At 50.9% G+C, this 24528-nt stretch overlaps 1 protein-coding gene across 1 annotated transcript in view; it reads left to right on the forward strand.

Annotated features, from left to right (window-relative positions):
* The first annotated feature begins 1084 nt into the window (after positions 1–1084).
* Positions 1085–24528, forward strand: part of LOC119111965 (uncharacterized) — a 112585-nt gene continuing 89141 nt past the window's right edge. Inside the window, exons 1-3 of the mRNA XM_037235865.1 lie at positions 1085–1243; positions 8686–8713; positions 23777–23841. Coding sequence (XP_037091760.1) covers positions 23781–23841 — 61 coding nt within the window. The 5' untranslated portion in view covers positions 1085–1243; positions 8686–8713; positions 23777–23780. The remainder of the gene's footprint in view (positions 1244–8685; positions 8714–23776; positions 23842–24528) is intronic.

Below are 24528 nucleotides of genomic sequence, written 5' to 3' on the forward strand. Positions count from 1 at the left end.
GTTATACTTCGACTTTGGTTTCTACCGTAAGACGCTAAGCACGGTGGCCCTTTTCGAAGCGCACTGTGGCTTTGGGAAGCGGAGTATCACTTGGTCTGTAGCCACGCATTTGTTCAAACTTCAACCGATGCGCTTCTCGGCAACTGGCCCTTGCCGCCCGCTGTGCCAATGACAAATGTTCATTTGTGCTGACGTCATTCATGCCAGGAGAGGTACCACTTTTAAGCCCGCAGGCTCTCGATGTGCTGGTAAAAACACTCAGAAGTGATATAACTAACCCGTTATAGCTGACAAAGGCTCTCAGCAGGTTCTGCCTCGTCATGATGACTGCGGTTATCATGACGACGGCGGTCACGGCAACTGCGGTTGTCGCGGACTCCCGTGATGCACTCTGCGGCTACCAAGAAAGGAAGTAGCGTAGTGGTGTTACAAAGCGTTGACAACGTAATTTGGACCCCAAAATAGTTGAAATTTATAGCATCATTATACCTTGATAGTACTGCAGTGGTGCTACCCACCACTGTTATGAGACTAAATGGTCCTGAGGTCTCACCAGAGTACGTTTTTAAAATATGCTACAAAAGTGGGAAATATACCCCCTTTAACTAAAAAACGATTGTTCGGTGGGCTCAACCCCTTTAACTATGCGGCTTGCGTACATTTCCTCCACGAATATATCGAATGGTTTAACCTGACCTCAGGTGGGAGAACCTTGAAAATTTTGGAATAAACAGTGGGCAGAGCGACTGTGAGCCTGGTACACGTTTTTTTTGTGAGACAAGACTGTTAGTTGAGATTTAGAGACCAAAATCGTTCTCTTACTCCATCGGCACTTGAATAGCGCGAGCGCGCGTTGAGTCATATCCTGCAAACCGCATAAGAACAATTGCAGATAATTGCCTGAGCCGACCACACCATCCTACGAGTCTTCCATCTGCCGCAGCTGCTGCACGGCCGGTGATCTGGACTGGACCCGCTGCCGGCGGCGGCCAGGCGTCCGAGCCGCTCCTCCCGACCGTCGGTGACTCAGAGGCGGCCGTCGGCCAGCCGGCCGTCGCCGCCGACGTTCCATTCCGCCGCGAACGACGGCACCGACGGCAGGTCCGTGCCCGCGCGCCGCCGCCTCCAGAGAGCGGTTCACAACACGACAGTCTGCCGGCGGCGGGCGGAGCCGAGGAGACCGGCACGGGAGCGACGCTGTCGCACGGTGACGCTGCCGATGTGCTGAACACAATGGGTTGAGGTGAGACGACCGGGCGAGGTGACGCACGCCTGGCATCACGTGGCTGATTGCCATGTGTTTAACAGCGTTAAGGTGGCGTCATCAAAATGGTGCAGGCCTCCGTAGCTGATGACGAAAGAGAGGCGGATGGGTTTGAGTGATTAGATCAATCGGAATCTGTAAAGATGTACCGTATATAAATACGCCGCATCTCTTCTTAATCAGAAAGCCTGTGAAAACATGCTAACATTTCCAACAAACTTTTCTTATTATGCTAGCATAACTTGATGGTACTTTCTTTACACAGTTCATTGAGTGATTAGACCAAAAAATTGCATTCCTTGAGGTAACTTTGACTAAAAATCACCATACAGAAATGATGCTTTGAAGAATATCACCATTTTGAACCATAATCTACTCAACATTTTAAACGGTCACCAGGCATCAGCACATCGTGTATATACCATTGTCTTCAAACATTTTGTTGTGCCGTAGAAGCCAGCGGAGGCAATTTCATATAGTGGTGGACAAGAATATCTGTTTCCATGTTTCATCTGTCAATTTTGGCAATTTCGACTTCGCAGATCGCGGATTGTACGACATCCTGACCTTGCTTTGAACTCAAGTTCTTTATGCTGACGCTCGCTAGCATTTCCAGCTAGTGTTGTTCAGAGGGTCTCTATTTTCGCACACGGGGGCGCTAGACGGGCATAGCCTAGACGGTTTGTCGAGACGGAGTTGAGTTTGGCTCGCCGTCAAGCGCAGCCACAGCTCTCGCGGTGCGGACGTCACGCCATTAACGACGCATTGAGTGATGCGTGATAGAGCTGGGAATTCCTTCTGAGTCAAGCGTCAGACTTGGCTTCAGCCTCTTTCATGTAAAGATGCATATCTAGTGAGCTAATTTAATAACATTGTACTTTGATTTTCCCCGTTAGAAACATGGCCTGGTTACGCGCCCAAAATATGGGCACTGAAACATGCCTGACCCAGCCTAAACCAATATTTTTGTCTAAAAGTCGTCGATAAAAGTCGTCTAAAAGGTTTTCCACCATGGTCTCGGCCAGAGATCACCGAGCTAAGCCTGGCTATTCGCGATAACCACCTGCATTTCAAACTTGTGCATGGCGATATTTGTGGCGTCGATATAGTGAGGAAGACACACATATAGATGCAAGGTGTTTCACTTGAGATGTTAATTTGAAAAGTGGAATTAAAAATTCTAAGAACAGGCAAGTACGCGCCATCTAGCAAGTACTGTGGAGGTTGTCAGACACTTAGATCGGTGTCTTTCACGCATCATTGTGGTCTGGGAACTAGAGATGCCTCCCCTCGCTCAGCCTCCGTCCCACGCTCAGCGGCTACACAAGCCCTTTGCAAGACACTAGCAAGGAACAGGTGTGAGCCATTCTGGAATTGGGAGAAACGTGTTTGGTTCAGCGGATTATAGTAGAGCCCCTTTACTAGGCAGATGGTGTTTACAAGAAAAGCAAAAATGTTCAAACAATAAAAGTTTGTAATATAAGGGGACATGCTAATGCGTGTGCTTTACACACATCACAGCCTTTTTAAAACTGATATTGCAAAGGAAATACCCGTATATATACATATACAGCTGTGAAAGTCTATTTAGAGCCTAATTAACTGGGAGCACGTAGCTAGAAGATCATGCGAAGGCCATAGTCATACATCTGCCTAGAAGGCCAGGTCCCCTTTTAGTGCCTAAGTTGCCCTAGGGGGCTGGCACCGCCGGTGGGCACGTACCTTTGCGCGTTTGACATGCATCGTACGGATTTACGGGCCCAAAACAGCTCAATTCAACCGACGCGTCCTGCTTACGAAGGACTCCATAATGGTGAGGCGGAGAAAAATCGGCTTATTTCCGACTCCTAAGCTTACATGACAAATAAAAAAATACGTTAGTTCCTAATTTTGTGCTATAAAAGTATGTATAGGCGCTGTCGTCAAAGAATCGTTTCCACGCTTTGACATTGGCTAAATCACCAGTAAATAAAAACAAAAGTTTCTGATTGATATCGCGGAGAGCACAGAGGAGATCAAATGCAGTAAGGCTACATACGGAAAGTCCAAGCAGTACAGGTCTTTGGGCCGAGCGGTGAGGCACCTGAGATCGCAGGCCCAGGAAAGCACTCGAAAGCATCCAAATAGAAATGCACCAAAAAGCTGTACAACGATGGGAAGGGCAATGCTTTAAATCAGCGCCAGATCTGGCTTTAGTCGTCATCATTTTTTTATGGTAGCCAGCTTTATCTTTGGAATGCCCTCGAAGCATTCAGGTACCGTTCACAGTGACCTTGATCTGCATGAAACATTTGATAGAAAGATGACCAGCTATAAAAATACACCACGACATGATTTTAGCACTGATCCGTTGCGGTTGCATGGCAGGGCGGTACTTTAAAACGTCTTAAACATGACTCGATATGGCCTGTCGCATGTCAGTGGACTGAAGTGACCTGGTTAAAAAAAACATTTCGTAAAATTCGAGAAGGACGTGGGTAAAGACAGATTAACGCATTTAAACACTTCTGACATGGAAGGGGTGACTATTCGTGTCGTTTCGGTTTCCAAGCTGAGTGCCGCGCAGGCCACGAGGTTGTCAGATGGTTTTGATGGTTTGTGAGGAACGTCATGTGATTCGTGACGCCATCCGTTATGCGACGTACATCACTCCATATTTTTATAGGAGAATGAGCACTTGTTTTCAGATTTCCGATCCCATGATTACGCCCGGAGAAAAAAAGAGAGGAAGAGCAGACACTGCAAGTGGTCACAGGTGGCTCTCGTTTGAACTTCTCCAACGGCGGCGGCACCAGCCGTTGAAGTACTAGAATTGCGGCAACAGATTGAGGACCAAAGCCAAGAAAAGTCACAATCGCTATGGGTTCTCGCGTCCTTGTTATCCACGTAATTGTGACCAACGCAGCACGCGGGAACGAGTCTGAGACGGTTGGTGAAATGTTCTTTCCGACAAAAAACAAAGCAGGTGAGGTCATGGGAAACGAAGGGCTTTGGCAACAGGAAAACAGGCGGGTAACCCCAGCAAGCAAGTAAAGCCGCGAATCCCGGTTGGTTACAAAGGCTTTCGATGATGGGGATAGGTACAAATCTGTCCGAATACGGTTGTGAGCCCAGACACCAACACAGCAAGTGCACCTGCTTTCAAACTTGCCAGTAAGTCAATAATAAAGTGAACGCCTGCTTATCACCAAAAGAAACGTACACAGCACAAATAATGATGAAATGAGATAAATTCTTAATATCTCCGTGGATTAATAAGGGCAACAGGGCACTGCAAACAAAATGCCCACCACTTCTCTAATTTTGAATTCAAGGAAAATAGGCAACATGTGATGTGTTCTGATGTATATATATATATATATATATATATATATATATATATATATATATATATGTGTGTGTGTGTGTGTGTGTGTGTGTGTGTGTGTGTGTGTGTGTGTGTGTGTGTGTGTGTGTGTGTGTGTGTGTGTGTGTGTGTGTGTGTGTGTGTGTGTGTGTGTGTGTGTGTGTGTGTGTGTGTGTGTGTGTGTGTGTGTGTGTGTGTGTGTGTGTGTGTGTGTGTGTGTGTGTGTGTGTGTGTGTGTGTGTGTGTGTGTGTGTGTGTGTGTGTGTGTGTGTGTGTGTGTGTGTGTGTGTGTGTGTGTGTGTGTGTGTGTGTGTGTGTGTGTGTGTGTGTGTGTGTGTGTGTGTGTGTGTGTGTGTGTGTGTGTGTGTGTGTGTGTGTGTGTGTGTGTGTGTGTGTGTGTGTGTGTGTGTGTGTGTGTGTGTGTGTGTGTGTGTGTGTGTGTGTGTGTATTGGCGTAAAAGATACATTGTACAGAGTAAAGCACTGGGTTTTAGGTCCATTTCAACCTTGTGAATCTCCAAATCATAAAAGGAAGAGTAAATCCTAGAAACTGCACATAATCCTGAGAGAAATTACTTTGATATGCACTATGAGGTATCACATATGATGTGTGCCCGCATTTCGATCAGATAATTGAACTGCAACACGAATATTTGGGTTTTGCTAAGGACTGAGCCGTCCGTTCTCAACTTTATTCAATCGTGTTAGTTTGAGATTTTAATGAGCGGGTCCGAATCAATCAAAGTCAATTCGAATATCAAATCCGAATCTGAAACTGGGTCTACCTACCCTCAAATCCAAAGTGGTATGCGTCATCAGGCTCAGTAGAGAAACAAAGAAACGCTATTTGTACAAACTTTAAAGATTAGCTAAGCAGCGTATCGAGTAAAACATGTGGAAAATCATGACAAATGTTCTCAGTCTAAATGTGATCTTATGCCTCGCCCCACTGGATTTGTGTACCACCGCGCTGAAGGGACCTAAGAGGCCCTAAGATATAGAACACTATGCAAGGTAGAGTCACAAAGAAAACCCCATTGGAAGGTCCTGGTCAAACTGCGCCAAAAAGCGTGTCATAAAAACCTTGTAGACCCCTCCTGTTATCTCGAGAATTCAGCATACCACGACAGTACGGTAAACGGCATTGAATAGCTCCTAGAAAGTTACATCTGATGAGCATCAGCAACATCGATTGATTGATTGATGTGGCCGTTGATGTATCAGATCAGGTCAAAGAATGAAGGTTTTGAATACTTGTCAGGTCAAAAGGGCGTTTTGGATACGATGTCCCACCCGGCTGTCTTAAGGACTAAACAGGCCACAACGATGAAAAAACAGCGTCAGAGAGGCCCTCCAAAACTGCAAGATATGTGTCAGTTACGTGGATGCACCGTCAATAAAATAAATGTAAATGTAAAACGCAATTTAATATTCAAGTTTATGCCCCTCAGAGTGTTGAAAGCGGTCACGCGGGTCAATGTCTAATCTAGCTTGACATAGGGTGGTCCGACCTTGCAAAAACAACCTAAAAAATAGTGATGCACCTCAGAGTGAGCAGGGACGACGATTCATGATGAATGCAGCACAGAAACCTTTTTGAGATCTATTTCCTGCTGTACGTCATCGTTGGTTATAGATATAACGAAAATATTACCGAAATGGCTCTGCAAAAACATAGATTATGCTTTGTTGAAGTAAAAAGCTTCATATGTACACAATGCCTGAAAAATTTAATCTCAGCTACCCAAAATTGTAGCGTCGTAGGGCCGGGAAAATATTGAGAAGAAAGAGAGAAGAGCAGTGCCATGCACATGCAAGGCTGGCGACGTGCTTTACGACCATCCACGTAAAGTTAATGGTAAAACAATCATTGCCTTTTCACTTTTCAATGCATGCTAGCTGGATCTTCACACGAGCTCAGTTTTCCTAAGTCCATGCAGTCACACGATCGATGTTCGAAAGATCCCTTTCCAAAAGGGCCACACCGTTAACCTTAAGTTTTCGAGCTCATGCGAGTCTGTAATATTCGCGCCCGGCATTTCCTCACCCAGCAAACAGCTCGTAACATACACATTTGGCTTCCACGCCTGTAGCCATTGCACCAGCTTGAGCCATCGCGTTTTAATAGAGTGACTGGCCGCTTGGTTAACGAGCGTCATAAATCAGGCGCATCCCCTCTGCGGGAGCCGGATGCGATCAGCCTGGTAGAAGCCTGTGGTAATCTGTTTTGGCACGCGCGCCCCCCTCGTGCCGCGCCGTCAACGCTGTTCGCACGCATCCGAGTTGGCCGGCTCTCATTAGCGTATCTCATGGTGACGCGGCCCAGTAGCCGGGGCTGAGCCGAGCCGGCAGCGCGCGGCGGAAGTTAGCGGCCATCTGTCTGACACCGACACATATCACGGGCCGTGACCGGATTACCGTCCGGAAGCTTCATGTAAGCGCGTCACTTCCCTCCGGCGCGAGAAGATGAGGTCCCTCTGTGGATCGGGAGACGGGCACAGGTCGCGATAGTTGAGCTCTCCGCCTATACTGACCACCCGACGGCTGTTTAATGTTTGCCTGTCGACATCCAGCAGCTTCGTAACCATTCTTTTACTGTAACTTCTGTCGCCCGTCTGACGTCTGTTGCTCGTCTAGCGTCGGTCCATCGTTTGGTGCAGAGGTATCTACAGTAAAATATTGAAAGATCGAATCTACGCTGTGGACCATTCAAGGATTCATCGGAACATTGAATACCTTCTTAGGTTTTAGGAGTCCTCATATGCTGATTCAATTATTGGATTGGGTCAAACTGGACGGACGGCTGCAACACAATCGGGTTAATTCAGGTGGAACATGTCTTGGGGATCGACCAGCTCATATGGATTAAAACACGAATATCAACTTACGGCGGTAAAGGTTATCACTACGAATATCACTATGCTGCCGTCTTATGTCCCATCAAGTTTGAATCAAGTGAATCAATAACGTATGTTTGTGTTTTGAAATGGTGGCATAATGAGTAGACCGACATCAGGGTGGATCGGATTTACAATTGGTTGGATCGGTCCAGATGCGGAAAATTAGACCCACGGAAGGCTTTGATAAGCTGAACCAAACCTTTTACTGCAGTTGTGAGGTGGCCCCGCATTAGAATCATCGCAAGCATGCTTGAAGGAGAGTAAAAGTGATGCTTCACACAGAGCGACCAAACAACCGCTCTAAGGCTTTTTAGGCACTTGTGCCTAAAATGTGCGGCGTGGTGCCCCATTTGCTGCTTTTACTATGTTCAGACCACTGCTTGCACATCCATATGACCTGTCATTATTGGTTTGGAGGTCATACAAATTGTTATTCCGACCCGCTGCTCCCAGATTAAATGTGATGACGGAAATAGTGAAGCCACCTTAGTTCATACTTAAAATGTCGCGCAATATTAAATTGCAGGCGAGCGCCATAATGCTGGGGACAGGTACGCTACCAATCGTTGTTACTCGCAGCATTTTTCTATCATCCATTGCGCCAATGATGTTGCAATAGCAGAAATGGGCTGGGGTCTGCCACCCCCAGCACTGACACCAGGTGACGGCGCCGCTCCTCCCACTCCTAACGACCCCTGGCGCCCAATGACACGGTGTCCGGGGCCGGCTCGGATGCTCCCCGCTCTGGCGGGCGCCGTGACGTGACGGAAATAGGAGGAGGAGGAGGAGGAGGAGACGGCACGTGACAGAGCCGCCACCGGCCGGCTCGCGCCGACTGACAAATGACTGCTGCACGGCGTCAGCGAGCGTGGAACGGCACGCCGGCCGCCGGCGAGCCCTGGCGTACCAGCGCATGGCTGGGGGCCAGGCGACGGCCCCAGCTCGTTCACTGCCGGACGATAACAGAGCGGACGCAAATATGCCTAGAACGACGGTCTTATTGATAAAAAGCCAGACTAATTTACTTCGATACGATGACGGCTTTCGTCCCGGCAAGCAGCTGGACATGCTCCCGCGGCTCTGGATTTAATTTGGTGATGCAGGTGCTCCGTCATATTGGTTCGTTTTAAGGGATGATGTGCTTTGGTAAGTGCTGACACGACGCGTTATTACAGGTTCGCAGCAGTCCGACGGAGAGAATGGGTGAGTACTGTAACCAATCAGCCGTACGCCTGGGCAAATCACTGGGCATTATGCACGGTTAGGTAAGACAACGTTGTGAAAGCCTAGTGTATGCATGTGTGCTGTGCAATATTGCCATTATCTTTGAAAGCAGCTGACTTATATTGCGGAGCTTATGATATATGAGAAAATGCTTGCTTTCTGCGATAGCACTTTTCTAAAAGCGGGGCAGGTTTGGATGTGAGTCACCCCGTCATGCCTAGGATAGGTGGGTTTATTTGCTCGCCAGCCGAGCTGCATGTTGATAAACTCCCAGAATTGAGATCGCTATGACGCCATGGCGCAGGCACGATAGCCCATACGGCGCCAGCACGGCCGCCTCACGACCGCGCGTCCACCGCCGTCTCCATGATAAGCTCAGGAAGCAAACCGCCGCACCGCCAGGAGCCCGTGAGCCTCAACATTTTCAGATGGGACAACTTACAAACCCTGAACACGTTAACATTCTGGGGTGCTTGCTCTTTCCAGCATTTACTCCCGCGCACACATTTGCCTCCATCAGTCAGAAAAACTTCGCCAAGATATCCTCGGCGCTCCCACGGGTGCACCAATCAAGGCTCCCCGGCCGTTTTTGCACGATGCTGGTGGATGTCAAAATAATGTGGGTGAATGGAGCAGCATGTCCAGGATGTTAGTTTGGATCTGGTTACCGGTGACTCACACACAGGAATGGTGGTATGTCGACGAACGCCTTTCCCGGGATTCCTCGACACAAAACCGCAAGGCGCGATGAAAACTTTCCTGGACTGGTCGTAAAACCCAGCGTGCCGTTCACCTGGGCGACGTCTGTTTCTTCTTCAAACAAACCGTGCGCGGCTAGCTGGGGCTGGGAACGTTCTCTGCTGCGGGCTGTCTCGGACCATGAAGACGAGGGGCGCGCCGCACCTCCTGCCCCTGCTGGTCCTCGGCCTCCTGTGGACGCCGCGCCGCGCGGACGGTCTGCGCCGCCCCTTCCCACGCCGCCGTGGGCCCGGCCTGGCCGCTGGCCCGCCTGCCGGCAACGGGTTAGGTCATGCGCCCAGCTGATCTGAGGCCGGAGCCAGCTCGGCCCGCCGCCCACATGGCCGCCAGCTATTTTTAATCGTTCCGACGCCCGCCACCCGTCGCCGGGCGCGCCGCCGGCCAGCACAATCAAGGGCATCTGCAACGTCTCGGCCCTGCCGCCGACCCGCGTCGCTGGCGGCCGTATCGGCCCGATCGGCGCGCCCGACGCGACGAAGACGACGCGCTCGACAGACACGTCCGCCAGCCACGACGCCACCGGAAGTGTCGCTGTCGGCGCGCGCGCCACGTGTCCGTGCTGCGGCTGAGCGTCGCCGGCTGGCGCTGCGCGATGGCGGCAGTACTGCCGGCGGCCACGTGGCCTGCGCCGGTCCGGCGAGACGCGGGTGCTCGTCGGCGCGCCTGTGGTTTGTCTGGCGCCGTCATGGACGTGCCAGAGCGCCGGCCGACGGTCAGACGTCTAGACAGAGCGCCGACTGACGGTCGGACGGCCAGACAGAGCGCCAGCCGACAGTCTGATGGCCAGACAGAGCGCCAGCCGACAATCGGACGGCCAGACAGAGCGCTGACCGACGGTCGGACGGTCAGACAGAGCGACGGCCGACAGTCGGACGGCCAGACATAGTGTCGGCTGATGCTCGGACGTCCAGACAGAGCGCCAGCCGACAGTCGGACGGCCAGACAGAGCGCCGGCTGACGGTCGGACGGCCACGCAGAGCGCCGGCTGACGGTCGGATGGCCAGACAGAGCACCGTCTTTGGAGCGGCTGGCTGGGGTCATGCACCCTTGGCGCGGCCATGCAGCACATGCGTCACGGGCGGAGTTGCACGAATGCGTTGCAGGCTTGGTGGAGAGCCAAGCAGGGGCGGTGAACTATGTACCAGACAATGGACACTGGATCGTTTTTTCATGGTGGGACTGCCTTAGAACGTTGAAGTAACATATTTTACAAGCGGGGCGAGCGAATCAATCAAAGTCATGAGTTCTAGAAGCGGCAATCGCGTTTACCGTCTGCCACTCGGAAATAAATCTAATAACTTTTGTACTATACTCTTAAGGGCAAATTAGTTAGACGCATTCGAAAGCAACCGTGAAAGTACTTATGCGAATAACACCAAGCAGGTAATGGGAGGTATTTCGCGTCGGTCCTTTTTTGTATTTTCAGTGTTGTGCTGGAAGCATGTCTACCCGTGAGAATAACGTCTGCTGCGGATGTTAGGCATGCTTTCCGTCTTGGACTGGTTGTGCTGTGTTCATAAGTTTACATTCACCGGTTACCCACCCAGGGTTTGGAATATTACACGCATCGCGTCGATGTAGCAGTTTGAGCATACCTTTATGTCAAACATCGTTTCATTTTCGTCTGGTTTGAAAGATTGAGCTTAGCGTTCGTCAGGTGTACGACGTCATTACCTTTCATATTCAAGCGAAAACATTGCAATATGCATTGAACCAAACTCACAGATATGCAAAGGCACTATACGCCAATGTGGTTCTAACAATTACGGGCACTGGTGGTCGGTTTAGTATGACGCGCTCGAATGAGGGGTCACTTTGACCTTCTGAGATGTCAAAAATTAGGTGATCTAGATACTCGAAATCCACAGAGCTGGAAGGGGTCTATGAGAAGTCGTTCGTGTCAAAGTTGTCAACTTCTAAGCCGCTGGTTTTTTGGGGCAGTCAATGTCAAACCAGGTGAAAATAGAAATCAGTATTGGAAGCGTTCTCCCACCTTCAACTTTGCAGCCAATACAGCCAACTTTAACCTAGGCGAATTTTCCCAGCAAAACGTCACGCAGAGTTTTGACAGCCGACCAAGGAGTTGCCTTAGCGGACAGCCATGGTCTGAAATGAGCTCACTGCAGGCCAGTGGCCTAGAACGATGGTGTTTTTTCACCACAAAATCGGCTATTCCATTGCTTACAGCTCGAGGGCATGAGATCGAGAGCTTGGCCGTTTGTGTGGATTTCTAGTCCTGGAGTGAGCTGACTGCGTCGCCCAGCCGCGCAGTTGCTACACCGGGTGTCCATGGCACCTACGCTGAGAACGACTCTGCAGGAACAATGCAGTGTTAAGGTCAATGGTATGCCCAAAACGAACGAATCGGCAGTAATCGCAGCATTTTTGTGTGTGTCCTTGAAAACAGTCTTCTGGTGAGCACAGTCCTTCGGATTGTCTGATTCACTAATAAGGTGCAGCAAGAGAATCCGTCTGATTCACTAATAAGGTGCAGCAATAGAATCCCTCTGATTCACTAATTAGGTGTAGCAAGAGAATCCCTCTAATTCACTAATAAGGTGCAGCAATAGAATCCCTCTGATTCACTAATAAAGTGCAGCAATAGAGTCCCTCTGATTCACTAATAAGGTGCAGCAATATAATCCCTCTGATTCACTAATAAGGTGTAGCAATAGAATCCCTCTGATTCACTAATAAGGTGTAGCAAGAGAATCACTCTGATTCACTAATAAGGTGCAGCAATATAATCCCTCTGATTCACTAATAAGGTGCAGCAATATAATCCCTCTGATTCACTAATAAGGTGCAGCAATAGAATCCCTCTGATTCACTAATATGGTGCAGCAATAGAATCCCTCTGCTGACCTTCTACACTGATTGCTCTTCCAGTTTGATAGTCTCTCAACCATTAACCCAAGAGACAAGAGGTTTGAATATCCGGTGACCTTCATGAATTCCTGAACGTCAGTGCGAAAATTCCGAAGCCGGATATCAAATTCAAATGCAATACCGACTGGCTGGATACCAAAATCAAGCCGACTACTTAGCTCTAAAGCCAGCTGTTCAGACACCGTCCTGGCAACTGTGGATTTTTCAAGTTAGTTATACTCACATATGACCCGCCGCGACGGCGGTCCAATCTCCACCCGCTGAAGCCTTGGCCTGAGTCCCGCTCCACCGTCGCCGACCTCATGGGACAGAGATGGAGCGGGCGCCGCCCTATTTCGATGACATTCCGCCGAGCTGCGGGGGCGGTGACAGCCTCAGGACATCGCCACCAACTATTTTTTACGTAGTGAACGTCGCCTTGGGGCATTTTCAGCAGGTGACGGAGCGGCTGCTAGGCTATGCGCCCCTGCGCTTGGCATTCAACTGTTAGGCTCTTCGATGCTGCGCTTGGCATGCAGCTGCTAGGCCGTGCGCCGCTGCGTCCGGTGAACAGTTGTTAGGCCCTGCGACGCTGCGTCCGTAAACAGCTGTTAGGCCCTGCGAGGCTGCGGCCGGTAAACAGCTGTTAGGCCCTGCGACGCTGCGTCCGGTAAACAGCTGTTAGGCCCTGCGACGCTGCGTTCGGTAAACAGCTGTTAGGCCCTGCGACGCTGCGGTCGGTAAACAGCTGTTAGGCCCTGCGACGCTGCGTCCGGTAAACAGCTGTTAGGCTCTGCGCCGCTGCGTCCGGTAAACAGCTGTTAGGCCGTGCGACACTGCGTCCAGTAAACAGCTGTTTGGCTCTGCGCCGCTGTGTCCAGCCGGCAGGAGACGACGGTATCCGGCAATAGCTCTAGCTGTATTCCACAGCTACTCTAGCTGTATTCCACAGCTACACTGTATATTAGCTGCATTCGTTTTGACATTCTGATTTGCTCTGATTGGTTCGCGCCTGAATGCAAAATCGTGGCTGGTTTTGGATGGGTGCTTGCTTTTTCACGCTCATAATCTGATTTGTTCTAGCAGCGAACCTGACATTAGTGACGTATATAAACTAGCAAAGCTTTTGAGATCCGCCACTGTGATCTAGGGGAAAGCTGCTGGACTCGTAATCCAGCGGCACTGGGTACGAATCCCAGAGCGGGCACATCGTTTGGCCCGACTGAAATGAAAAAGGTCAGCTGACAACTGGCCAACAAGGGTCAACCCAGGCCTGGCGGGGGGGGGGGGGGGGGGGTCGTGTCGCGGCATTGTGCGGCACGTAAAACCCTCCGCATTCCTGTCTGGCGCAAGGGCGGAGGCAAAATTATCCGTTGAACTGGGCGGTGCGACTTGGATCGTGGGTTCACGGTGCACGCAACAAGCTATGCTTAGCAGGTACTATGAACCCAGTCACCCATGCAAACCATTCGGACAAAATTTATTAAAAAAGGAAAAAAAAGATCGCACGCTGTTTCAACGGCGAACCTGACGTCCACGTTTACCGCCCATTCGATACGCCTTGCTCCGGTGTCTGCAATGTTGCGTGCGTCTGTGGCAGTTCACGTGTTTTGTGCGGAGCAGACGCCGGGCCGGAAGCATCTAAATTGTGTCCATCGACGAATAAATATTGTTGCAAACGGGGTGATAAATGAGCGATTTTAGCGGCGTTTTTCTGCGCGGCGCGATGGCAGGCGCCGGCGGACCTCCTTCGGCACCCGCTGCCGCCGACGCGGCTGACGACCGCCGGCGCCGCCGATGAACCCCGAAACAGCCGGCGGTCGCCGCGCCGCGAGCACTTGTCCTCGTCCATTGCCTGTCGTTGTTTCTGGCCGGTCGCGAAAGCCGCTTTTAGCGGACGCGATGAGCGCCGGCTCCGATGAAGGTGTGCAGCACCGGCGCGAACCGCCGCCATCGCTTTCCGGCGGCGAGCTTTCAAACAGCGGCGGGGCGTGTTTTGCGGTACGCCGATCTCGCCGCGGCAGCGGCGGTGACGCGGCTGGCCTTGATGCGGCGTATTTGCGCCGGCGGCGCGCGCGTCCGCTTCAGGGGAGCGACAGCTCTCGGTCGGCGGCGGCGCGGCCAGCGGCGGCGGCAGCTGCGGCGCGACGCCGATGGGTCGCTGACATCAGCATCAATTAACCGGGCCCTGCTGAAGGGCCACTGGAGCCGCGGCAAAAACGGCGAGTCGTGGCGACCGTGACGCGTGCCGCCCTGCCGCGCCCCTCGGTCGGCCGACGGTGCCCCCCGGTAAACATGTTGAGTAAGAGCGGCGCCGCCTCTCGCGCTGGGTTGCATGCCAGCCGCGGTTGTCTCGCCGTCAGACCGGCGGCCAACTACATGGGTTTCCGTCTGGACCGGCGGCAGGGGGATCTGGCGACGCCGTCCGCTCGGCAGGTCTTGTGCAATAACTGCAGGCTGGGCTCAGCGGCTCTGGCCGACAGAGGTACACCTGGGACGGCGCAGCGGTTTAGGCCGTCAGCCATCGGCGCCGTAAAGGACACCGGTACACGGATGTCGACTGAACATCCTCTTGTCATGGGCTGGTGGGTTACTTTCCAAGGAGGAATTAGCAAGCTCTTTATTACTCCCAATTGGGCCGCTTTGTAGCTTTGACAGCTTGGGGTAAGTTTCAATGTATTGAGGTTTTTGGTGCACTTTTTACATTGTTGAACACCCTATGCGGTCACGGTTTCAAGTAGTTCTATACGCAGTGTGTTTCTGTGCAGAATATTTTCGACCGAGTGTATCCGGTAAGCACAACCTCAACAACAAAGGATTATAAGAATGGTCAGAGGAAAGGGGCAAGAGCGGGGGAGGGCACACCGCTTCTCTTGTGAAATATGAAAATTAAACCTGTGGTGTTACACGGAACGAATTAACTCTAAAACCGGATTGAGCCTCAAGGGTTTGCAATGTTCCGCGTCGCTGCATCACGCAGCGACGCGGCAACGTTCCAAATGCATTGTAGAAACCAGACGGGCAAAGAGCATGTGAAGTTGACTTATCTGAGACCTGCCACGCGGCAGACTAGCTTACAGCGTTTGCTCATGCCACAACATATATTTTTTAATTGGAAATTGGGTAGAGACGGGTGAGCGATAGACCCGTGTCTTCACCGTGTTCCAGAACTGACCCCCATATAAAACTGCATTTGGTTTTGATGCGCCCTGAATACGTGCGTGCACCCTACTTTGAAGGATGAACGGTGAGTCTGGGTGCTACTAGTTGGCAAGCTCGCCGCCTTGTGGCGCTACTGTCTTCTGGTGTCTGCAAGCGAAGGCTAGCCGTGGTCAGTCCCGTCCCGTGAGGACGAGGGCGGGCCGGATCACGGTACCGAATCCAAATGTCATGAACTGGTACCGAATCCAAATGTCATGGGTGCCTATGAACTCATTTACAGATTATGATGAGGAACCATTCCTGTCAACCACTGTTCGCGTTATACGGCTGAATTAATATCACCTAATTTTCGGTGTTACAACTTGGCCAACGTGAGAACTTTACGACATCTTGCAGAATCCACTCCCAATGTAGACGGCCATCAAAAATGTGATTCAACCCCGTATGTCTGCAACTTCCGCTCAGCTGGTTTAAGTTACTTCTGACGTTTAAGTGCTGACTTTAATCAGACGAGCTCAAACTATGCCCTTCCTCCAAAAATGTACAGGACGATATGTGCCGGCAGTCGAGCGGTGCAAGTCACAGCGCTTACCTTTGCTTGTAAGTGGTGTGTGCAGTCAGTTCAGATCATTTCATGACCCATCATAACCATAAGGTAGAATAATCATTGTGTGTACTGCTTCGGTGTTAAAATTGGCCCGGTAAAAAAACACAATAGCTGGGGACATTACTTTGCGTGCTCGTTAAGCCTTTATCTAGTGTGCGTTGTCATTGGATGATGTCATCGTAACGGTTGAAACATGGCAATAATTTATGATTGAAGGATTGTTTGACAAGTATGATGCCTCCAGCCTTGGCCGTACATCACACCGCTATTAGCTCAGAGCTGACATTGCGCGCTGTCTCCGGGCAAACACGTGATACTGACGTCATAGCCCGGCTACGTGACTTGATGAGAAGTTGAAACGTTTGGCCGAGATGTGCGATAGCCTTTAAACTTAGCCAGTCCAGATGCCACCACGGCCCACTGAACGGGTCAGAGAATACCCCCGAAGGCCCAGAGAGGGTCGTGCCGACTGATCGAAGAGCCAAATTCGGAGTTGAATGATTCTGGTCGAGCCACTGTCTTAACTTCGCACCTTATACTCGGTAGGGTTCAGGAAAAATTGCAACACATTTGCGATCACTTCAGGTAAAAACAGGTGCCAGTCTAAGAAGGAAGCTGAATGATTTGAAACACTTGTGCCGTTTTCAACTTTTGCGACTGATGAAGGCGGAGGGTGTTTTATCCCACACCTGAGCCATAGTATGAGTCGGCAGAGTGACCCTATGACACGAGGCTCCTGGGTATCGGGTATTTGGTATCCGCTTTCTGCTGTTGCTGCGGTATGGGCATGTAAATGTTTTCGGTGTCGGCGCTTCACCTCGAATGCACATGGTAATGAAGTTTGCAACAGCTTAGACTGAATTATTACCACGTCCGAGCCATAAGTTTCAACTTTGCACCAGAAGCGGCGCTTCTTTAGCCACTGCCCTTGTACAGTACTGGCGACTGTCAAACCACCGGTCGCACAGGCGAACCACGCCGCCAAGCCAACTTCAGCATCTTTTCAAAAGTATTTCATGGCCTAGGATGACGTTATAACTTCCTTCGTTACGAAAAAATGTCAACATATTTGATCTCCTTGTCTTATTCAGATGAATAATCAACTAACAAAACCTGAAACTGGGTCTTAATTTGTCCATGACAGCATATTAATCTCGTTACGCTCATGTCCCTGCCTTATACAGTTATGCATTTTATTTTGATTAAGCCAATTAGAAACATGGTCGGACTATATACCAAAACTAGGACGTTAATGTTTGCTAGACCCAACTTAAGCCAAAGTGGTGGGCTACAAGTATTGACTAGGACCAAGATCACAGCTCACGGTCAGGCATCGGCCTTTCAAGTCTAGTTATCTGGCATCGCCACCCACACTTGAAAATGACGCATGACAATATTTGCGTGGTTCATGCGAGTGAGCAGGATATTTCTCAAATTTAAACGTCATTCGAGAGCTTTATTAGCTTGAGAGCACGTGTAAAGAAGACCATGCATAGGCCATAGCCCCCTATCTTCCTGGATGACCAGGTCCTGCTTCAGTGCCGAAGCTGCCACCCTGGGGAGGCCGGCACTGCTTTCCACTGCGGCATGGTCTTGGTCAATGCCTCGTTCTCAAAGCTCTGCGAGCTGAAAATATAAAAATCGACACTCAGCAATGCATTCTTAGTCCTGCGTGCATCACACATTCATGCTCAGGGGCTTAGGAGATGTAAAATGGTTAAACAATGCACTTCTCAATCTTCGTGATATCTCTTAAATCATTTGTGATCAAGTTGATATAAGATCAATTTCGGAGAATTATGTCAGCCCTCCAACTCGCTTTATCATTAGCCAAAGTCCGTCCCAATAAGATAGTTGGTTAAAACGCCTGCCTTGCGAGCTATCAACCTGTGCCACAGTGGGCTCGGGCCGCTTTAGGTGCTCGTTATTTGTCCCTGACAGGTATGGTCTACGCCCGGTAGCAACGGCTGCGCTAAAGGTCGGTCGACACATGGTCTTCAAAGGGTCATTCAAGCTCAGTGATTCCTCAGATCAAGTTCTACGACGCATTTAACCGATTGCTGGTGAGCCTTCCGTGGCGTTCCAGCATTATCGAAATTATGAACAACAAAAGATCGAAAAAGTGCAAAAACTGCTCTAGACAACAGGATCTCACTATTGATAAAATATGCTCCTCAAATCGTCATCGTTCGATTGCGTCATGTAGCATTTGCGTGACTCAGACGAGCTGGCAAACTGGCCGTGCGGAATAGCCGCCTCAGCGGACGGGCTGACTCACTCGGAGCACCTTTTGAGAGGTGCGGTGATAATGGGGGGGGGGGGGGGGGTGGCGCTTCCCGAACCCCAATATTGTATACATCCGTCCCTTCTCGTGGCGTTCTTACACACTAATCCATGAATTCGTATTGTTTACTCTGATTGATATGCTCGATAATAGCCCTTTTCTTAAGCTTTGAATGCATAACATTGGTTGACGGCCAACTGACAACCAAAAGCTCTCTGGTTTCCGTTGTGGTGCTCACGTACGCCGAACACAAAAAAAATCGCTTATCATATTGGTCTTGGCCTTGCACACCGCATGGCCAATAGGGTGACAATATTTCGATGACGTTTTAGGACACCATGCATGCCTGGGTGACCTTGGAATAGTTTGCACGAGATAGACTGCACAACTTCGGAGGTGTCTAGCTTAGAAACCAGAGGGCCTTAAGCCTTAAGAAGGCCAGGACTGTCAACTGCACCCAATCATATTCAAAAGGCTGCTCGGTTCAACACCCCATACAAATGTGGAGCGGCCTCTTTAAATGATGATACTTCTTGTCTTGTATCAGTTCTACGCAACGGAAATAATTCTCAGTTGCACGGGGACGGCAATAACATGATTTGATATTATTTGACCCGATCTGACAAGTTAATCGTAGATGTTTCAAAAATGACCCGAGTAAACATAAATGATCACGTATGCTCATGTATGCTTCACCACGTTGGATGTGACAATGGCATACACTGCTCATCATGCGTTAATATACGAACAAGAGGTGCAGCCAAATGATACAGGACATCAATGAAGTAACTGACATCAACGTTGCCTCCCTTGCGAGCATCGACCATCAGAGATCGAATTCAACGAAATGCGGCAATCATGATCCAATTGAAGTAAGCCCTCAAGCCTAAAAAATATTGCCACCTAAAGTACTGTACATGGCCTTTTCTTGATAAAGAACGTCTCCCTGGAATATTTTGTCAAAAGGACACGAAAGGCAATTTCCTTGTAGTTTATTGCAGCTCAACAACATACAACGCAATTCACACAATGCAATTTTGATTTGATTTTTTTGCCACATGTGTAGCTTTAGTCTCAAGTGCACACATGCCCTATTCGGTAAAGGCAGATGTGTCTTTGTTTTTCCAAAATTGTCGTTCATATGTCACGATTCTCATCATCTGAGCGATTGCGAACGTACCTCTTAAGATGCCCTGTTAGAATGGACACCATCTGCAGATGCTACGTAATTACATGCATTCCGTTGTCACTCCTCGACGTTGTTAATTTCATGGCTAAGTCCCAAGCGAAATCTGACGAGGGACAGATACCTTAATCTTGTGTTATCTTTGCGCCCTTTCCGGTAAGCGCGCTGCCGTATGCACACTATCTGGCACGTGCTTTATGTTCCTGCCACTTCGTTCTCACCAGCATGTCTCAAGTTATTAGCTTGATGCATAATTGGCGTTGACTCGTCGCGTATAATCCATCGCAAAATAAGTAAAAACAAAAACGAGTGTAGGTTCTTCGCCTGTTCGCCCTACTGAGCTGGGCTGGTCTAGACGCGTGTATACCAGCACTTTTCATGGCCTCCTGGTTTAAGCCACAGCAATTGGCACATAATTGGATTTGCAGCCGGTTTCCACAGAAGTTCGTTGCCAGTTCCCTTGCTGATTATTGGCGCCGTTGTTGAGGAAAGTGATGAGTTTGCTTCCAGATCAGGCACATCTACCTGGTCCTGCCCAACACGTTCCATTGCATGCATCTATTTGCTCTAATCACCGAGGCCTGGTGCCAATTCCAGACAGCGTAGCAAAAGTCGTAGGATACGCGGTTTGCGCCAAAGGGCGTGCTGCGAGTTCAGCACATTGACCCGCCGTTTCGTCAATACGATGGCCCTCTCTCCCGTCTGCTCAGGCGGTCCCCGCGCCGTGCCGTTTCGACGCCAAGTCACTGAGATCTTGCCCCAGTTACGCCGTGTGGCATGAGGTCTTCATATTATGCACATTGTACGCCTCCCATTGGAATGGAATGAGCTGGGATTTATTTTGCTCGTGGTGCTCTGGGGCAGGAAGATTGCTCTGTGTCAGTCAGTTTGCAAGCGAAGCTCTTAACGATTATACGGTACGGCACACCAAGGAATTAAGCTTGTTCTTCCTTAAAACCGCATCAGGCTGTGTCCAGTGGCTGCCGCGATCTACACTTCTGGAGCGTGCGGCGGCCCGGGCAGGGCAAGATGGATCTTTCATCGTTCTTTTTCGTTTTAAGTAAGCCTCATTCGACATCCGGCCTAGCTGGTAACTAACTAGCAGGTATGCGGTTTCCTATTCCGTTGTGAGGCTCCAGCCCCCTCCCCCTCTTTCAGTTTGGGCCCCAGCTCCCCAACTTTGCGAAGCAAGTGGGTCTAATCGTAAACATCGTTTGATGACGTATTTTTGAGGTACGTTTCGCTAATATAAAATGCTTAGCTCCCACCTTCCCAACTCCTTTTGCGAAACTACGCCTCTGCCAACTAGGATGTCTAGCATGATGGCTTACCTCTCCGCCGATGCACACGTACGCTAGCGATGATCTAGGATGCTGAAATCTGAAACAGCTCTAGCTGGACGGCTCTGGTCCATTGGTGGTCCGCTCACGTGCATCAGGAGCCCTTCCGAGCCGCCTCTGCCTCTTCAAATCCGTAACAGAATCCATTTCACCCACCTCATTGGCAGAGATAATAGCCAGGCTCAATAAATCGCGACGTAAATTAAAACAAATGGTTTGCCATTATAGATGGGATTAGTCGTAATTTTACTAAATTTGCCACTTACAAGTGTGACTTATTCGGCCCAATCCTTCTGTGCTTCCTTTGCGGTGAAGACAACCAGTTTGCATAAATTAGAATGGTTTAATCTGAGATGAGCAGACAATTAGATTATCAATGACTTTCACATGCATTGAGTCTTGATAAACTTAATGATTGTGATCTCCGAAAACGACAGCTTAATGACGACACAGTCATCATTCAGTTAACGAGACTGTGTCACGCCAAGGGTGCGAGGGGCTCAGCACCGCACGTCAGTGCGAGGTTTGGCGTACATTGCACCTTGCGCCTCGCGAATACGTGATTAACCGGGATGCGAAGTCAACATGAAGATCAAATGCCGCACATAAGTACCCCAATACCGAAACGGTTTTCATCAGTTTTCGACGGCCGATGTTTATGGATTAAAGCTTCGTTGATAATAATTTCTACACTGTCTGGATGGTCAACTGAGAGTCTTTCTGGCCATTGGCAGCAGCAGTGTGCAGCACAGTCTGGACGACCGCCTGGGACAGTCTGTGTGGCTATTGACAGTGGCCGTGTGCAGCACAGTCTGTCTGGCTGTTGACAGTGGCCGTGTGCAGCACAGTCTGTCTGACGGTCTGCACAAGGTTTGGGTGACTATCTGCGAGACAATCGCTCAGACCGTCCGCGCGCGGCCTACGCGATGGTCTGCCTGACCGACTGTGACAGTCTATTTGACGGTCCGCGCACGGTCTGTGTGACGGTCTGCCTGACCGACTGTGACAGTCTGTCTGACGGTCCACACATGGTCTGGAGCAGCCCCTGCAGGACCGGTGCCCCCGCTCGGCGGGGAGCGGGCTGGGGCTGAGGCCTGGTCTCATCTGGAGCTCTGAGGAGTGCGAAGACCTGTCCGGGCGCCGATAACTTGCCAGTTCCTTGGGTTCCCTTTACGTGCTTTGCATTACCTGGTGCTGTGAGGACGATCGGTCTCCAGCTGTTCTGGCTGGGATAAACGACACGTTAATTCCAGTCGTCATTCCGATTTCCTGCATCTATTAGTAAGCTAGTAGTATTGTCCTTATAGATTTGCATAGAGGTGACGGCCGAAGTCTCGCGCGTGAACAGTACGTTATCAAAGCGGGATGCGTACTGGATATGATCTGTCTTTCATGAAGCGCTGCGTACATTGCATAGCCACAACCTTTAAGCGGTGGTTATTTCCTGGCTTCTCTTCAAGAAACAAATGTCACTGGCATTATACGCCCCGATTGTCTGACCATGCATATGCGTGAAAACAGCCTGAGGTATGTTTAATCTCCGGTGGATCGATTTGTTATTCTGGATTATTTAGGCATGACTTGATGATAATCGAGCATGAGCTGGGCATACCGACAAATCACCTGCGTAGGGCAGCTACCGAGCGGACCAGGACGCGGCGCCGGGCTGCGGTCGCGTCTGCACTGAATACTGAGCGGCGCGCTCGTGCGAGGGCTGCGCGTCGGTGATCGTGCGGTAGATCGGGTGGCCCGGGTGGACCGGCGGCTCCGCGGGGGGCCGGCGGCGTCAGGGCTGGTAGCCCGCTTCCCCCTGATACATGGGTAGCGCGGCCGGATGACGGCCGCTGCCGGCGCCGGCGCTGCCGCGCGATCGTCACATAATTGGCGTCGGCCGCCGCCGTCGATGGCATGTTTGTCCGGCGCTATGGCCGTTAGCAAACAGTTTGTCGGGCCGTTTGCGCGCGGGCTGGCCGCGCGGCCGGCTGACGGCGCCATTACCTGGGCCTATCCGGCGTGGCCGACCATCCATCTCGTGTCACGCGCCGTTTTTACGCCGCGACGCCGACCGGCGCGAGCCCGGAATAATTGTCGCGTGTTTTACCCACCCTTTGTGCCGAGATTCAGTGCGGCCGGCCGTCGAACCGTCGACTTCGACGCGGCCGGCGCGCGGCGAGCTAGGTCTGCGCTGAATCGGAGACGGCGCGATTGGCGCGCCTGAGCGCCAAAAAAGACCGGAAAACGGCTGCGGCGAGAAAACAGGGCTCAGTTCGTTACCATTGTCGCGTGCTGCGGGGACAGGGGCGGGTTGAGTCGACGCTCGGCTTTGCCACGTGCCGGGCGGCTATTCCCAGTGTTGAGACGCTACTTCATGTAGCCGTTAGCTAATTCAAAGGTCCAGGTGAGTTTTGATCATATATTACTTGTGCAGCTTTCCGGCGGCAGTAATTGCTCCTCTGATACCAACGACCTCCTCTTATTTATCCTTGTCTAGGATTTGCTATTTTTAATTCAATACGACCAGCATTTTCCCGTTGTTTTTTTCGGCACACTTGAGATGTGAAAGACATGAACACGACCCGTATACGCATCATGTGCGTCCATAAGCTGGGGCAACTGTCTCACGATTCCAGGTCTACGACTACATCCCGTGACAAACGGTGTCGTTTTCAAGTCATCACTCCCGACATGTTTACATTAGCATTAGCGCTCATTTAGGAGCGGCGTAAGCTGTGTAACAACGCCGGTCCGTTCAACCCCGTGACTGGCGTCATTAGGGGAGCCAGGCTCTCCCAGCGCGGCGGTGGTCCACTCGACTGACAGGTCTGGTTGCTTTCAGTGGGATGACATGGACGCAAGAGCCCTGGCATCACCTCACTAGCGCCCGGTCACTCAGCTTACCAGGTCAGTCCGCGAGATTTGACGTCACCGGGTCACGTGGCCGTGTCCTGACCGCTGCACGGCGGTGGAAAATGGTGCCGCGGGCGCCGTGATTTTGACGCAGTCATGCAGCACATGCCCATCACACGTCGACAGGTTTCGGCGCTAGTAAGTCCTCTTTGCGACTGCGTGCGTCTTGTTGAGAGTTATCGTTTATTTGTTGTCTTAACGTGGACTAAAGATGCAAGCTATCTAGCAACGCCAGTGGAATCTACACCAGATGCCGGAAGCTGTACCAAAATCAGAGTGAGCTCTGATGCAATATATGTCAGCAAGCAGCATCACCGAATCAAATTACCTCGGCGTCGTTACTTGGCCGACTGCAGGAGACCATGCCTCGGTGCAGAGCACGGACTCGCCCGCCCTCGCCTTCCGGCCGTGCCCCCGCTATGGCTCGCCGCCCGAAAACTGCCCATTCTCCACAGAATAAACAATCAACTCATCTGCGATTTCGGCTATGCCGGGGCATGTTTATGGGCCCCGCCCGGCACGGCCTGTCGAAGTGGAGGCCGCGGCGCGCCTGCGCCCTGCATAATTCCCCAGCGGTGCCCATGAAGTAGGTGCTCCCGCGGGGTTGCCGGCCGCTGGCGAAGCGACGGACCGACCGACGCTGCGGGACTGGCACAGGCGTGGCGTCTGCTGGCGGACCCT

The sequence above is a fragment of the Pollicipes pollicipes genome, unplaced genomic scaffold, assembly GCF_011947565.3.
Source record: "Pollicipes pollicipes isolate AB1234 unplaced genomic scaffold, Ppol_2.1 Scaffold_7261;HRSCAF=8764_pilon_pilon_pilon, whole genome shotgun sequence".
In the NCBI taxonomy this organism is placed as follows: Eukaryota; Metazoa; Arthropoda; class Thecostraca; order Pollicipedomorpha; family Pollicipedidae; genus Pollicipes; species Pollicipes pollicipes.